A 14,993-nucleotide genomic window follows, 5' to 3' on the forward strand; every position below is an offset into this window, starting at 1 on the left:
TGCATTGGCACTTATTCACCCCACACTTTTATAACGCACAAGGGCTATGAATCCGTGTTAGTCATAGTCACACAGCATGGAAACAACCCCTACCATCATCACCTGTACATTAGTTGTATGTTATCCTGCTTTCATGTCCACTGCCTGCATAGTAGGGACAATTTACAGAAGCCAATTAACCTACAAACCTGCATGACTTTGTGATGTGGGAGGAAACTGGAGCATGCAGAGGAACCTCATGCAGACACTCATGGGAGAATGTACAAACCCTGCACAGTCAGCACCTGTAGTCAGGATCAAGCCTGGTGTTTAGTGCTGTGAGGCAGAAGCTCTACCAGCTACGCCACTGTGACATCCATATTTTACATAGTCATTGGCACTTGTTCTCATCCTCAATATGTAAACACACTTGCTGGTCCAGGTCCATGTTCCTGTATGAGAAGGTAAGTATTGGTAAATAAATATCTTCAGTGCTTCAGGACCTGACGGTAGTCAAAGTCTCATGGTCCATAGATCAAACAATGAACGAGAATTGATCGCAGATCGCTGCAGCGGTGGCTGGGAATAGTCCATCCATTCGTCTGGTCAGTGGGGAAAAGGGCGCTTTTTTTGGTAGAATTAATTCACTTTTTGTCCATTTCCCCCCTCCAGGTTTTTTCACTCTTGATGGCCAGCCTAAAAGCATGACGTGTCCCTCCACTGGTCTCACCGAGGACATGTTGAATCACATTGGGAACATAGCCAGCTCTGTCCCAATAGAAGACTTCACCATTCACGGAGGTAGATATGATCCACGTTTTGTGGACTCCAGTCCAAACTTCTCATCCAGAAACATCAGCAAATATTTGGGACACGGGGATATTATGTAGCTTTTAAGATAGATTTTTTTAATGAATTTTTGATCCGTCATTTCTCATCTTCTTGATCTATTTGATGATATAATCCTTTAGCTGCATTGGAGTATTACTAACAACACTACCTAATGGGGGAGAGAATAACAACACAATTGGGAAGGAGAAAATCAATGTGTAACATCTGGTAAAATGCAGCTTTGTAAGTTCCAGGGGCAGAATAAGGCCATTCGGCCCATCAAGTCTACTCCGCCATTCAATCATGGCTGATCTATCTTTCAACCCCATTCTCCCGCCTTAGCTCCATAACCCCTTACTCATCAAAAATGTGTTAATCTGCACTGTAATAATATCCGTTGGTTCACCCCCCCCACGTGTAACACACAGGAGCTGGAATCTGGTCGCTAAAATAACATTGAGCAAACATTGGCCATGCGTATTCCCCACGAGGTATTGACAACTGATCTCACCTTGGATCAGTTCCTTCCTTTCCTTAAATCATTTCCTTCATCCATGAGTACAGATAATCATCTCTACAGGTTAAACCAGTTTTACAAACCTACATAGGTACACAGAAATGCTGGAGAAACTCAGCGGCTGCAGCAGCATCTATGGAGCAAAGGAAATAGGCAACGTTTCGGGCCAAAACCCGGAAGGGTTTCGGCCCGAAACGTTGTCTATTTCCTTCAGTCTGAAGAAGGGTTTCGGCCCAAAACTTTGCCTATTTCCTTCAGTCTGAAGAAGGGTTTCGGCCCAAAACTTTGCCTATTTCCTTCAGTCTGAAGAAGGGTTTCGGCCCAAAACGTTGCCTATTTCCTTCGCTCCATAGATGCTGCTGCACCCGCTGAGTTTCTCCAGCATTTTTGCGTACCTTCGATTTTCCAGCATCTGCAGTTCCTTCTTAAATACAAACCGAAATACTTTGACTTGTTTTTCTCAAGGTAACAGCTGCTTTCAAACTCACGCTTTACCCCTAAAGAAGTACATTCTAAAGTCTAATTAGCTGCCTTCCCCACAATGAAACAGTCTATAGAGGTTTAAAATGTTTTACATTCTCCTAGATTATGTTCGTGCAGACTCTTCCTATTTATTTTGTATCCTATGTTTGTATTCTGCGCATTATTAAATCTCATTCCTCGCCTTTTGATCTAATTTACTAACCTGTCCAGATCCTTTCAGTGGAACCATTTGTTCCATACATTTGCAACCCCTTGGTATCATCCGTAAACGTAAATGTCTTTTTGTTTCATTTTGCTCCAAGGATTAGGTGCAAAATTCTGCTGAAGAGTTGTTGTCAGAGGGGGAAATGGAAGACTGCCTGCTGAAAGATTCTACCCCTCACTTCTAAAAATGACCTGGACATTTTTTTCCCTGATGTTCTGGCCAATATTTCATAATCATAATTTATTAGCCAGCATCTGCAGTTCCCTTGATTAACACGTTGCAAGATTTTGTTGTTCTTTTATCTTTCACCTTTGTTCTTAAGGGTGTATCCTGAGGGTCTGAAGAAGGGTCTCGGCCCGAAACATCACCTATCCCTTCTCTCCAGAGATGCTGCCTGTCCCACTGAGTTACTCCGGCTTTTTGTGTCTATCTTCGATATATCCTGAGGGTCTTAAGCAATTTGGCGGCACCTAATCCCTCAGCAGCATTTGCTCTGCCGTTGATACTTGCAGTGCTGAATGGTTCTCATTCTCGCAGGTTTAACTCGCATCCTAAAGAGCCGTGGAGAGATGGTGAAGAACCGCATGGTGGACTGGGCCTTGGCGGAGTACATGGCATTTGGATCCCTGCTGAACGAAGGTATACATATCCGCTTGAGTGGACAGGACGTGGAGAGAGGAACGTTCAGGTATTTTCAATTTCCCTCCTGGGATAAATAAGGTTCTATCGTATCATAAATAGTTAAATTGAGCAAAGTTTATACTTCATTAACATGTCAGGCTCACACACCATGTTTCTCTTGAAAGACATGAATCACTTAATGTCCTCAGCATGCATTAAGTGCGTAAAGCCCTTTGGCACCAAGAGCCTTGTTACCTGAAACATTTCAGCAAAATGTAGTTTATTCTTACAAGAATTTAAATAAATGTCTGCACCAACCATAGTCTGGGTTTCAGTACGGAGAGTTACAAAGTGCTGGAGTAATTCAGCGGGTCAGGCAGAATCCCTCGAGAGCATGGATAGGTGACGATTTGGGTTCAGTCTGAATAAAGGTCCTGACCCGAAGCATCACCCAACCATGTACTCCAGCGATGCTGCCTGACCTACTGTTACTCCAGCATTTTCTGTCTTATCTTGGTAAATCAGCATCTGCAGTTCCTTGTGTCTTCTGGGTTTTGGTGCAACTATTTCTTGGTTTATTTTAAAACTGCGTTCGAAATAAGTTTCAAATCTTGTGCGACAGTTACTGATATTTTTTGGAACAATGAGTGCATCATTTAGCCATAGGTAGTTTGTGAATTTTTGCTCTCTGCAATTTAAGCAAACCGTTTGAGTGAGAAGCTTTGTACCCTTCCATATCTCCAGTTTCCCTCTCTCCTGACACTGTCTGGAGAAGGGTCTTGACTTGAAAGGTCACCCATTCCTTCTCTTCAGAATGCTGCCTGTCCCGCTGAGTTACTCCAGCATTTAGTATCTATTTTTGGAGCAGTTGATATGTTGCTATAAGAAGCCGTTCATTAATTGTCTTGAAGGTCTCCAACTCCCCAATGAAAGGCTTTGTTTGCTCCACTCTTCACCATGCCTTCTACCTACCACCCAGGTTGTATAGATACCAGCGCTGATACTAATGGAACAATTGTGTTTCTCTGCCAGCCATCGGCATCATGTACTGCACGACCAAAACGTGGATAAGAAGACCTGTATTCCCATGAACCACCTATGGCCAAACCAAGCTCCGTACACTGTGTGCAACAGCTCGCTCTCTGAATACGGGGTGCTGGGTAGGATCTTTTACTTGATATCCTTCATGGTAAACCTGTAAATTGTTATCTAATATGCACCAAGCTTGCAGTGTAATCCCATGTGGCAATTTGGAGTGTGAACACAGGATGGAGTAAAGTCACATACAATAGCGATACTGCTGGGAATAAATAAGAACACAATGGGGGGGGGGGGTGGTGGCTCATCTGAGATTCCTGAGTTTGTCACATGTACAGAGGTGCAGCGGAAGTTTTTTTTGCTGCATGCTGCCCAGTCAGTGGAAAGACTAGACGTGATTACAATCAAGCTGTCCACACTGATGCAGGATAAAGGGAATAACGTTTAGTGCTAGGTAAAGTCAGATGAAAGATAGTCTGAGGGTCTCCAATGAGGTGGATGGGAAGTCAGGACCGCTCTCTAGTTGGCTAATAGGATGCTTCAGATACGTGACACCATCTGGGGTGAAGCTGTCTCTGTATTTGTGTCTCTAACACAACACACATGATCTGCTGTCAAAACCACGGCCTCTGAATGATTGGTTGGCATTCAAGTAAAGTCAAACGGTGGCTATTTTATCTGCCACGTTTGTGTAACCTTTGATTCAAACTGAAGGTCACCTTCCTCAAAGGTTTAGTCACATGACAGAAATGTGCCCTCTGGCCCAGCAAAATCCATATCAACCGTCAGGCACCTACGCTAATCCCACTTCATTCTCACCACATCTTTACCCACCCCTCTATATTCTGCCATTCACCTATAAACTGGGGACAATTCACAGCCCCATTAGTTTGCCAATCTGCAAGTCTTTGGGATGTGGGAGGAAACCAGAGCATCTGGAGGAAATCCACGTGGTCCTTGGAAGAACCTGCAAACTCCACACGGACTACATCAGAGGTCCAAATGGAACCAGGGTCAGTGGAGCTGAGAGGCAGCCACAGCCTTCGGTAGCACTGAATTCCACAGATTTACCGTCCTCTGACTAAAGACATTTCTTTAGCATCTTGTGTCTACCTATCTTATTAAAGTTTACATTCTGGTGCAGATCATTGATATGGATGTTTACTGATTGTCTATGGTCTCTCCTCGACAGGATTTGAACTGGGCTTTGCGATGGCTAGTCCCAATGCCCTGGTTCTGTGGGAGGCCCAGTTTGGTGACTTCCACAACACTGCCCAGTGCATCATTGATCAGTTCATCAGCCCGGGTCAGGCCAAGTGGGTGCGACAGAATGGGATCGTCCTGCTCCTTCCACATGGCATGGAAGGAATGGTAAGCCTTCGCCCCCAGAGGGCCAACTATCCACAGCCCAGTCCAGGAGTCGCCTGGTCTCTGTGCTCTCACTCACACAGCCTTTCAACATTTACTGTGGGAGTCTGTCACACCCTAACCCACAAGCAGCATGTCTTGAAATCTCATTTAATTATACACTTTAATTTCATGTTTCATGTATATTATTGAGAGAGTTAGATTTAGCTCTTAGGGCTAACAGAATCGAGGGATATGGGGGAAAAAGCTAGAACAGGGTACTGAGTTTGGATGATCAGCCATGATCGTATTGAATGGTGGTGCTGGCTCGAAGGGCCGAATGGCCTACTCCTGTACCTATTTTCTATGTTGTGTTTTATGACTGTTGGCAGACCATTGTCCCTCCTGGGATAAATAAAGTTCTATTGTATGGTAATGTCCCAACTAAAGGTACAGTGGCCATGACAATGAAATGATTGCACCTTATACATCATTCGGAAGCATTATTTTAACCTGGCTTGCAAGACAATTGATGCACTAAAGAACATTCTGTGTGTATGTGAATATGTTTAAAACCAGCTTGAGGTGTAAAATCTAACCTGGACATGTTGGAGTTACAAAGCAAGCCTGTTGGCGTGCCGATCCAGAGAGACCTTAGCAAGCACTGCTGGCACCTCTCCTGCCATCGTCCCGAGACCCCGTGTATATGTGGAGATGACAAACTGCAGGTCCTGGTATCTTGAGCAAGAAACAAACTGCTGGAGGAACCCAGCAGCTCAGGTAGCATCTGTGAAGGGGAATGGACAAACAATACTTCAGACCCAAGAAGGGTCCTGACCCAATGCACTGTCTGACTGTTCCCACCACAGATGCTGCCCGAGTTCCTCCAGCACTTTGAGGTTTTTTTGGGGGGAGTTTTTCTGTGTATTTTTAATGATTCGATTTCACTTTCCCAGAATTAGAGACACAAGCGACAGCAGATGCTGGAACTGGGACAGAACATTATTTAAATAAGGAAGTAAAAACTCCTTTTCTCACCTCGAGTGCAGCAAAACCTAAAATAGTGCACTGTTTATACAACAGCTGGTCGAAACCAAAACTTGCGAATCTAGCCCCAATGTTCATTTCAGTTTTGCTTGGCTTATCTTGGGGTTTTGGGCTGAATGAGCAGGGAAACCACAGTTCTGATGTCCTTTAAAAAAATTAATTCAGAAGTTTCCTGACATGAGTGTAACAGCTAATAACTAAAATAATTAAAAATCTACTGTATTTAACTTGTGATGCAAACAAACCTATGATCTCCCACCCCTCCAACATGCGTGTGTCAATTATTTGAGGGGTTGGGGGGGGGGGGGGGGATAGGAAAGCGACTGGCCTCTCAGGACCCCCATACTGCCTTTAGGACTGTGAAGTATTTCTGAGTAACTCCTGTTTATAGAGATGGCGTGGAGGAAGTACTAGAACTGAAGACGTAACTGAGATATATCCAGCTATATATTGCAATTGTATCAGAGAACAGTTCAGGGCAGGGTCAGGCCCCCTCGAACCACAATGTCCATGCTGAACATGATGCAAAGCTAAACCAATCCCCTCTGCCTGCATGTGATCCATATCCCTCCATTCCCTGTATATCCATGTACCTACCTAAAAACCTCTTAAACACCACAACTGCATCATCCTCCACCACCACCCCGACACCCACCACCCTCTGTGTAAAAGAAGAAACCTACCCCGCACGTTTCCTTTAAACTTTGGCCTTCCCGCCTTAGTTACACCCTCTAGTCATTGACGCTTCCACCCAGGGAGTAAGGTTCTGATTGTCTACCCTCTCTATCCTTGCATCAGATCTCCGCTCGGTCTCCGACTTTCCAGAGGAAACAATTCAAGTCTGTCCAACCTCTTCCTGTAGCTCATGGCATATGATCCAGGAAGTTTAACTAACAAATGTACCTAGAACATTTACATAAAAATGTACCTAGAGTGGGTGAAATAGTACTGCTTTAGCTGTTGAGCATATTTGCGGGGTGTTTTAACAATTGCAATTAAAACAGTAGTATTTCTCCTCAACCATTTCTTAAATAACAGTCATTCACTTTGAGATTGGCATGTTGTAGTGAGCTGTAAATGATCCGTGGCTTTTATCGTGGTTACAGGGACCGGAACATTCCTCGGCAAGACCAGAGCGGTTCCTGCAGATGTGCAATGATGACCCTGATATTGTTCCAGTAAGTGTGTGATGAGGCGTGCTGCAGTCTGGTGGACCTCTGGTGTTGAGGGACCGTACTAACATTAATCTTTCCCCACTCCAGAAATTCACGGAGGATTTTGTGGTGCGTCAACTGTATGACACCAACTGGATTGTCGTCAACTGCTCCACACCTGCAAATTACTTCCATGTGCTCAGGAGGCAAATACTGCTGCCCTTCAGGAAACCGGTCAGTGCAGTCCCCACGCATGCGCACATACATCTGTTGTTCCGCCAGCTTGCGTTTGCCCACGTCTGATGCGTTGTTCCTCGGCTGAAGGGAAGGGTCGGGCCAGTGAGTTTATATTTAGCCCCGTGTGTTGGTTTAAGCAACACTTCCTGCTGAGCCTGGAGTCTGACTCTGCATTGTCCCTGCCCATGCAAGGCAAAGAATCACTGCTCCTCTGTTTCAATGCTCCTCTGCACAAGGACAGAGCTCTTACACCGGTTCCCTGTCGCGTGGTAGTTAGGTGTAGGAAGGAACTGCAGATGCTGGTTTACACCGAAGACAGACACAAAATGCTGGAGTAACTCAGCAGGACAGGCAGTATCTCTGGAGAACGTGGATAGGTGACATTTTAGGTCTGAAGAAGGGTCCCAACCCAAAACGTCACCCATTCCTTCTCTCCAGAGATGCTGCCTGTCCCACTGAGTTACTCCAGCATTTTGTGCGGTAGTTAGGAATATTTTGGAAATGAGAAGGGGTTGCTCATGGGCTGAGTGAACTGTCCAGGTCAGGACACTGTCCGAGCTTAAAGCCCAGTTTTCAATGACGCAGCCACAGTCGATATCCACACTCTGGGTGGCGGAGGGTGTTCTTGCCTGAGTGAGCAAACACCACAAAATCACCCGTATACTAGCACTATCCTACATGCCAGGGTCAATGTACAGAAGCCATTCGTCTTTGGTATGTGGGAGGAAACCGAAGCATCCGGAGAAAACTCACACAGTCACAGGGAGAACGTGCAAACTCAGTACAGACAGCACCCGTGGTCAGCATTGAACCAGGGTCTGTGGCTCTGTGGGGCAGCAACTCTACCATTTGTTGCCCCACAGTAATGGAGTTGGTAGTGGTGATCTCAGTCAGCAACTACGCTTTGTATGCTCTTTGTACATGTTTATGCATGTACATACTCGTGTGCACACTCGTGTACATACTCGTGTGCATACTCATTTGCTTCTCATCTGAATTTGGATTTGATGTGGAAAACCAGGGACCATTTTGAGATCAGAGGTTCAAAGAATATTATAGAAATATCTTGGCCCAAAATGGCAGCATTTTCACGTAGCTCTGAATAGTGAGGGAGACTGGAGGGATATGGGTCGTATGTTGGCAGACAAGATTAGATTATCTTGGTATCATGTTCGGCACAGACATGATGGGCCGAAGGGCCTGCTCCAGTGCTGTACTATTCCATGTTCTTAATAGGGGGAAAGCCCAGATTTCCACCAAATTCCTGCTTTAAAACAAAAAGAGGCCACTTCTGAAATAACCCTCTCTTCCACTTACGTTCATTGTTGCTTCAGACAGTTGCCGTGTGCGGTGGGGAAACGATCAGAGTAACTGGGCTGACAGCAGGAAGAACCTGTTCTGCAGAGTGGTCGATGTCAGATACAGCTTCGTCCCTGTGTGTTGAAGCCATGTTCCTGGTTTACCTGCACCGTACGACAAAGGAGGCAGCTGCTGTTGTGCTCATAGCTTGTTCTCAGGCACAATGTACAAGAAGCTCCTGACCCAAAACGTCACCTATCCATGTTCTCCACAGATGCTGCCTGACCCGCTGAGTTACTCCAGCACTCTGTGAAACGTCACCTATCCATGTTCTCCACAGATGCTGCCTGACCCGCTAAGTTACTCCAGCACATTGTCCGTTTTTAAGCTAATATGTTTATTCTTTGATTTTCAGTTGATCGTCTTCACCCCCAAATCACTGCTTCGCCATCCAGACGCCAAATCCAGCTTTGACACCATGCTGCCAGGTACGTGAGTGTGACGTGGAGAGTGTCTGCAAGCTGGCCACTTGTATTCACAATATTTGGGGAAGGGGTATGGAGGGGCAGCAGTGGCACAGCAGGTAGTGCCGCTGCCTTACCGCACCACAGACCTGCGTTCGATCCTCACCACAGCTGCTATCTGTTTGGAGTTTTCACATGCTGCCTGTGACCGTGTGGGTTTTCTCTGGATGCTCTGGTTTCCTAAAGGCGTTTAGATTAATTGGCTTCTGTAAATTGTCCCTAGTGTGTAGGATAGTACTAGTGTACGGGCGATCGCTAGTCGGCGTGGACCTGGTGGGCTGAAGGGCCTGTTTCCATGTTGTATCTCTAAACTAAACTCAAGGAATGGGTTATATTAAACTCTTCACCAATATCTAAGAGCTTTGGTAACGGCGGAGGTTGTGGAGTTGCGCTAGGATATTGGGTATATGATGCATGTTTATTATTGCTGTTATTCTTGCCTGCTGTTCATTGGGTGCAGAGTCCCTGTGACAGGGTGTGACAGGGTGGATTTTACAGCGGCTCATTAACCTACTAGCCCGCGCATCTTTGTCAAACATTTGGAGCACCTGGGGAAAACGTGGAAACTCCACACCGACAGCACCAGAGATCGGGAATGAATCTGGGCCACTGGTTTGCTGGAGATTTGGGACAACAGTTTCCATCACACCCACTTGGACATACACTGAAACCACTTGTAAATGCTCTCTCTCTCTCTCTCTCTCTCGTGTGCGCGTGCACACACACGCGCACACACACACACGCACGCGCACGCACGCACACACACACACACACGCGCACGCACGCACACACACACACGCATCCACAGAAACTAGCCTCCCAACAGAAGTCCATGGTCGCTGCTGGAAAGACACATTTGCTAATATCGTGCTGTGATGAATCTGTTCATTAACTTCACCGTGCTTGTAGCTCGTTGCTGGTGACAAGCGGTAAAGTTGTCATGGTTAGCTTGTGGTTTATGGGACTTGCTGGCCAGGAAATGGAGGGTGGTGGGGGAAGGAGAGAAGCAGAACACTTTGCAGGAAGTGAAGCATCATTGCCTGCCGCTGATGCAGACTGACGACACACTGCATCATCTTCCCCTACTGCAGACACAGAGTTCCTGCGTGGTATTGTGGAGGATGGAGTTGCAGCCCACAAGCCCCAGGATGTAAAGAGGCTGCTGCTTTGTACTGGTAAAGTATATTATGAGCTGACAAAAGAGCGCAAGACCAGAGACTTGCAAGCTGAGATTGCCATCACCAGGGTGGAGCAGGTGAGCACTACTTCTGTAGGAGGCTGCATGTTTACCTGTCACCAGGAGGGCAGCAGGTAGAGCTGGCTCCAGCCCTCTTCCTGCCCCCTGCACAGATGTCCATTTACTCTTGCCCCTTGAGTGTAGTGCATAAGTGATAGGAGCAATATTAGGCCATTCAGCCCATCAAGACTATGCCATTTAATCACGGCTGATTTCTCTCCCTCCTATCCCCATGCTCCTGCCTTCTCCCCATAACACCCGACACCCGCACTAATCAGGAATCTATCTTTCTCTGCATTAAAAATATCCATTCAGTTTATTGCACAGTGAAAAGCTTTTGTGTTGAGTGCAATCAAGTCAGCAGAATGACGAGACATGATGACATCAAACTGGCCACAGTGTACAGATACAGGTTAAAGGGAATAATGTTTAGTGCAAGATAGACCAAGGGTCTCCAATGAGGTGGCCAGTGGTTATCGGGTGTTGCTGTTTGACCTGCTCCCCGTCTTAGCCTGGGTTAGATCCCTGTGACAAACGTCACCCATTCCTTCTCTCCAGAGATGCTGCCTGTCCCACTGAGTTACTCCAGCTTTTTGTCCATCCCCTGTGGTAACCAACTTGCCCCCTAGGCTTGATGGCCTGGCTTTGTGGAGCAGGTGGTTACAATCCTAGTAAGACCCTTCAGCCGGAAGCTGCAAGGTCAGGTATTAGCAGTAATTGCAGATACTGGAATCTGGAGTGAAGAGAACAAACAGCTGGAAGGATGCAGTGTGACGGGGAACATCTGTGGAGGCAAATGGACAGATGTTGTTTTGGGCCACCTGAAGAAGGGTTCCTTGCCCCGATGCAGAGTTCCTCCAGCAGTTTGTGCTTTGCTCACCACAGCCGAGAGGTCAGGTTGGCCTCATTCCTGGACACTGCCCTGTGGTGAGTGGTGTTCTGTGGCCAGGCTGCTCCTTGGTAATGCCATCAGTGCAAAGAAGGGTCTCGACTCGAAACGTCACCCATTCCTTCTCTCCAGAGATGCTGCCTGTCCCGCTGAGTTACTCCAGCACTTTGTGTCTCTCTTTGATGTAAACCAGCATCTGCAGTTCCTTCCTACGCACGATGAATTTCCCATCAGTGTTTGCTCTTCAAATCACCTTGGCACATTCCCTTAGATGCTTCTACCAGCTTTATAAAATGTATTTCCAGAATGATGAGAGATGAAGTGGTGCAGCATGTGTGTTGGTTTGCCGCTTGACTGTGTTGCTCGCGCTTCTCTCGGCAGCTTTCTCCCTTCCCGTTTGACATGATTGAACAAGAAGCAAAGAAGTACTGCAATGCTGAGATAGCCTGGTGCCAGGAGGAGCACAAGAACCAGGGCTACTATGAGTACGTGAAGCCTCGCATCCGTGCCACCATTCACCGTGAACGCCCTGTGTGGTGAGTACCTCCACCGCCGGCTACACATCGGCATTGCCACGTACACCCCGCAAGGTGCCCGTGCTCACTGTGTGACTGGGCTCCACTGGTTCAACTCTATACCCAGTGGTGGTGAAGGAGTGGGGCAGCTTGGGGCAGGGTGGATTCCATCAGTGACTGATCTTATAGAGGTGCATAAAATTGGGTAGATGCACAGTCTCTTGCCCAGAGTAGGGGAATCTAGGACCAGAGGACATGGGGACAAGATTTAATAAATGATCTGAGGGGTAGCTTTTTCACACAAAGGGTGATGGGTGTATGGAACAAGCTGCCGGAGGAGGTAGTTGAGGCTGGGACTGTCCTAATGTTTAAGAAACAGACAGGTACATGGATAGGACAGGTTTAGAGGGATATGGACCAAACGCAGGCAGGTGGGACCAGTGTAGATGGGGCATGTTGGCCGGTGTGGGTTGTATCACACTGACTGAGATCCACTACAAGACAATAGATTCTCCACACACTCCCAGCAACTGGCATAGACAAGGTAGACAGTCAGAGACATTTTCCCAAGGGCAAGTGGACACAGCTTTAAGGTGAAAGGGGCTGAGTTGGAAGATGTGCGGGGCAAGTTGTTTCACACAGTGGTGAATGGCAGGAACACACGGCCAGTGGTGGTGGAAGCAGATACAAAGGTGGGCCGTTTAAGAGGCTTTTAAACATGGACGAGGGGAGTGGAGGGATATGGATCAGAGATTGGGCCGACCACAAGGACGAGCGAAGTTCACTTTCCTATCCCGTCACGACCATGTGAACTAAGCCTGGGTAACACGAGGCCCTTGTGGTCCCTGGACAATTCTCTGGGTCAGGCCTGCCTTCCAGCGGCGTAGTGCTTGTTCATTGCTGCTCTGGTTTGTGTGTTGTGGTTTGTGTGTATGTATGCGTGCGTGTCGATCTGCATGTGTGTATGTGTATGGAGAGGGGTCTCGACATGAAACGTCACCCATTCCTTCTCTACAGTGTTCTATGTTGACATGTTCTGTTGTTTTGTGTGTACATACGTGTCGATATGTATGTGTGTGTGTGTATTTGTGAGTATGTGTACAGAGAGGGGTCTCCACACAAAACCTCACCCATTCCTTCTCTCCAGAGATGCTCCCTATCCCCCCCCTCCCCGTTGAGTTACTCCAGCATTCTGTGTCTACCTTCTATACACACTGAACTTTTTGTTCTCTTTGGTTTATTATATAGTTCACAGTGTACTATGTTGACATGTTCTGTTGTGCTGCTGCATGTAAGAATCTCATTGTTCTATCTGGACACATGACAATAACACACTCTTGCCCTCATTGGCAGGTACGTGGGTCGTGATCCAGCCTCTGCCCCAGCCACTGGGAACAAGAACACACACTTGCAGGAACTCAAGAGGTTCCTGGACACCAGCTTTAACCTGGACGCTTTCAAGAACCTGGGCAAATAAGACCTTTCCTTGGAATTTGCTCAACATCTGAAACTTCATCTTCCGTCCTTACTTCTAGGGACTAGGCTGTGCATGCTACTGGGATCTCTCTTGTAACTGTACAATTGGCAAGAGGCTTGTTCCTGCACCATTCATTTCAGATAGGGAGCAAAGAAAATACCTCGAATCAGGACATAAATTCTGCAGCAGGGAACAGCTGTGCATAAACCGGTCACTGGTGTGCTTTTGACTGGTTCACCCACTCCACTTTTTAAATGTATGATTTAGTTTATCTGAGCAGTAGCAGTAATGAGGTGTGGTTTGTAAATTTTGTGAATAAGGAATTTTTCTATTTCTGATCTGGCGAAGGGCTAGGCTCCCGGCCACGGGCAGGATCACGTTCGTTTTTAGCGATTCTCCACTGCTCCACACGTTATCATTGGGAGAAGACGGTGCACCCTCAGCCTATGCCAAAATCAAGATGCTCATTTACCTATCTAGAGAGGCGGGGGGCCGGAGGGCAGGTTTTATCTCGATTACCACTTCTTGGAACTGCGTAGTACAAAAACTGATTTATTTATTTTGGTACAAATAAACTTTTCGACTCGATATAGCTTCATCAATAAACAACGTTCTCTTCACGCAACACTTTGTGGTTTAGTTTTTACAACAACTTGCAACGGTTTGTTGTTGAAACAACTTGCTCCCTTTCCAAAAGCGTTTCTTGGGAAGGTGAGGAAAAAGGCTCCAGAGACATGAGAGGAACAGAAGAGACTTGCAACGAGTCGAGGTGTGGACGTTTATAGTATTGCTGTGGTTTGTGGGGAAGGAAGGGGGCTGTGAATTGGGAAAGAAGAATGGAGACGGGAGCAAGGCTTTGGGCTGGCACGGTGGCACAGCGGGTAGAGTTGCTACCTCACAGCGCTAGAGACCCAGGTTCCATCCTGACTACGGGCGCTGTCTGTACGGAGTTTGCACCTTCTCCCCGTGACCTACGTGGGTTTTCTCCAAGATCTTTGGTTTCCTCCCACACTCCAAATATGTACAGGTTTGTAGGTTAATTGGCTTGGTGTATGTGTAAATTGTCCCTAGTGTGTGTAGGGTAGTGTTAGTGTACAGGGATCGCTGGTCAGTGTGGAGCTGGTGAGCTGAAGGGCCTGTTAACGCCTGTATCTCTAAACTAAAACTAAACCTTTTACAAATGCTCAGTTTTGGCAATTGTATCTTGGAGGGCAGAGACGAGAGATGGTGGGAAAGTTTGGGACCAGCTGTGTGAGGAAGTGAATGGAAGAATGTTTTATAGTAGACCGTGAGTCGTTCAAGCAAGATTTCAAAAGTCTAACAAACTTGAAAACATCCACAGCTCTCTGGGCTGGAGAATTCTCAAAAATCGTCTGTTTAATGAAACACCTCATTGTCAATGATCAAACTTATGGCCTCTCAGGTGCTCACCTTCAGCCAGCCAGCATCTTTGCTTCCTACTTGTAAAGGCATAAATGACACCTTCAATGGCTGCAGTTCAAGGTGAAGAGTGTGACAAGTTACTGAACAGAAAACTGGCAGTCTGGAGTGTAGGGGTGGAGTGTAAGGAAGGGTGTGGTGTTTGAAGGTCAC

General features: G+C 46.7%; 1 protein-coding gene across 4 annotated transcripts in view; it reads left to right on the plus strand.

Annotated features, from left to right (window-relative positions):
* The window catches only part of ogdh (oxoglutarate dehydrogenase), a 67,820-nt gene extending 53,795 nt beyond the window's left edge, over positions 1-14,025 (plus strand). For all 4 annotated transcript variants that reach the window (XM_033014114.1, XM_033014115.1, XM_033014112.1 and 1 more), the window contains 10 exons: positions 652-780; positions 2,553-2,703; positions 3,669-3,796; positions 4,867-5,045; positions 7,175-7,246; positions 7,331-7,456; positions 9,174-9,246; positions 10,374-10,537; positions 11,790-11,944; positions 13,277-14,025. In XM_033014114.1, the coding sequence (XP_032870005.1) occupies positions 652-780; positions 2,553-2,703; positions 3,669-3,796; positions 4,867-5,045; positions 7,175-7,246; positions 7,331-7,456; positions 9,174-9,246; positions 10,374-10,537; positions 11,790-11,944; positions 13,277-13,400 (1,301 nt within the window). In that variant the 3' untranslated portion in view covers positions 13,401-14,025. The remainder of the gene's footprint in view (positions 1-651; positions 781-2,552; positions 2,704-3,668; positions 3,797-4,866; positions 5,046-7,174; positions 7,247-7,330; positions 7,457-9,173; positions 9,247-10,373; positions 10,538-11,789; positions 11,945-13,276) is intronic.
* Positions 14,026-14,993: the final 968 nt, after the last annotated feature.

Source organism: Amblyraja radiata, chromosome 39, assembly GCF_010909765.2.
Source record: "Amblyraja radiata isolate CabotCenter1 chromosome 39, sAmbRad1.1.pri, whole genome shotgun sequence".
NCBI lineage: Eukaryota > Metazoa > Chordata > Chondrichthyes > Rajiformes > Rajidae > Amblyraja > Amblyraja radiata.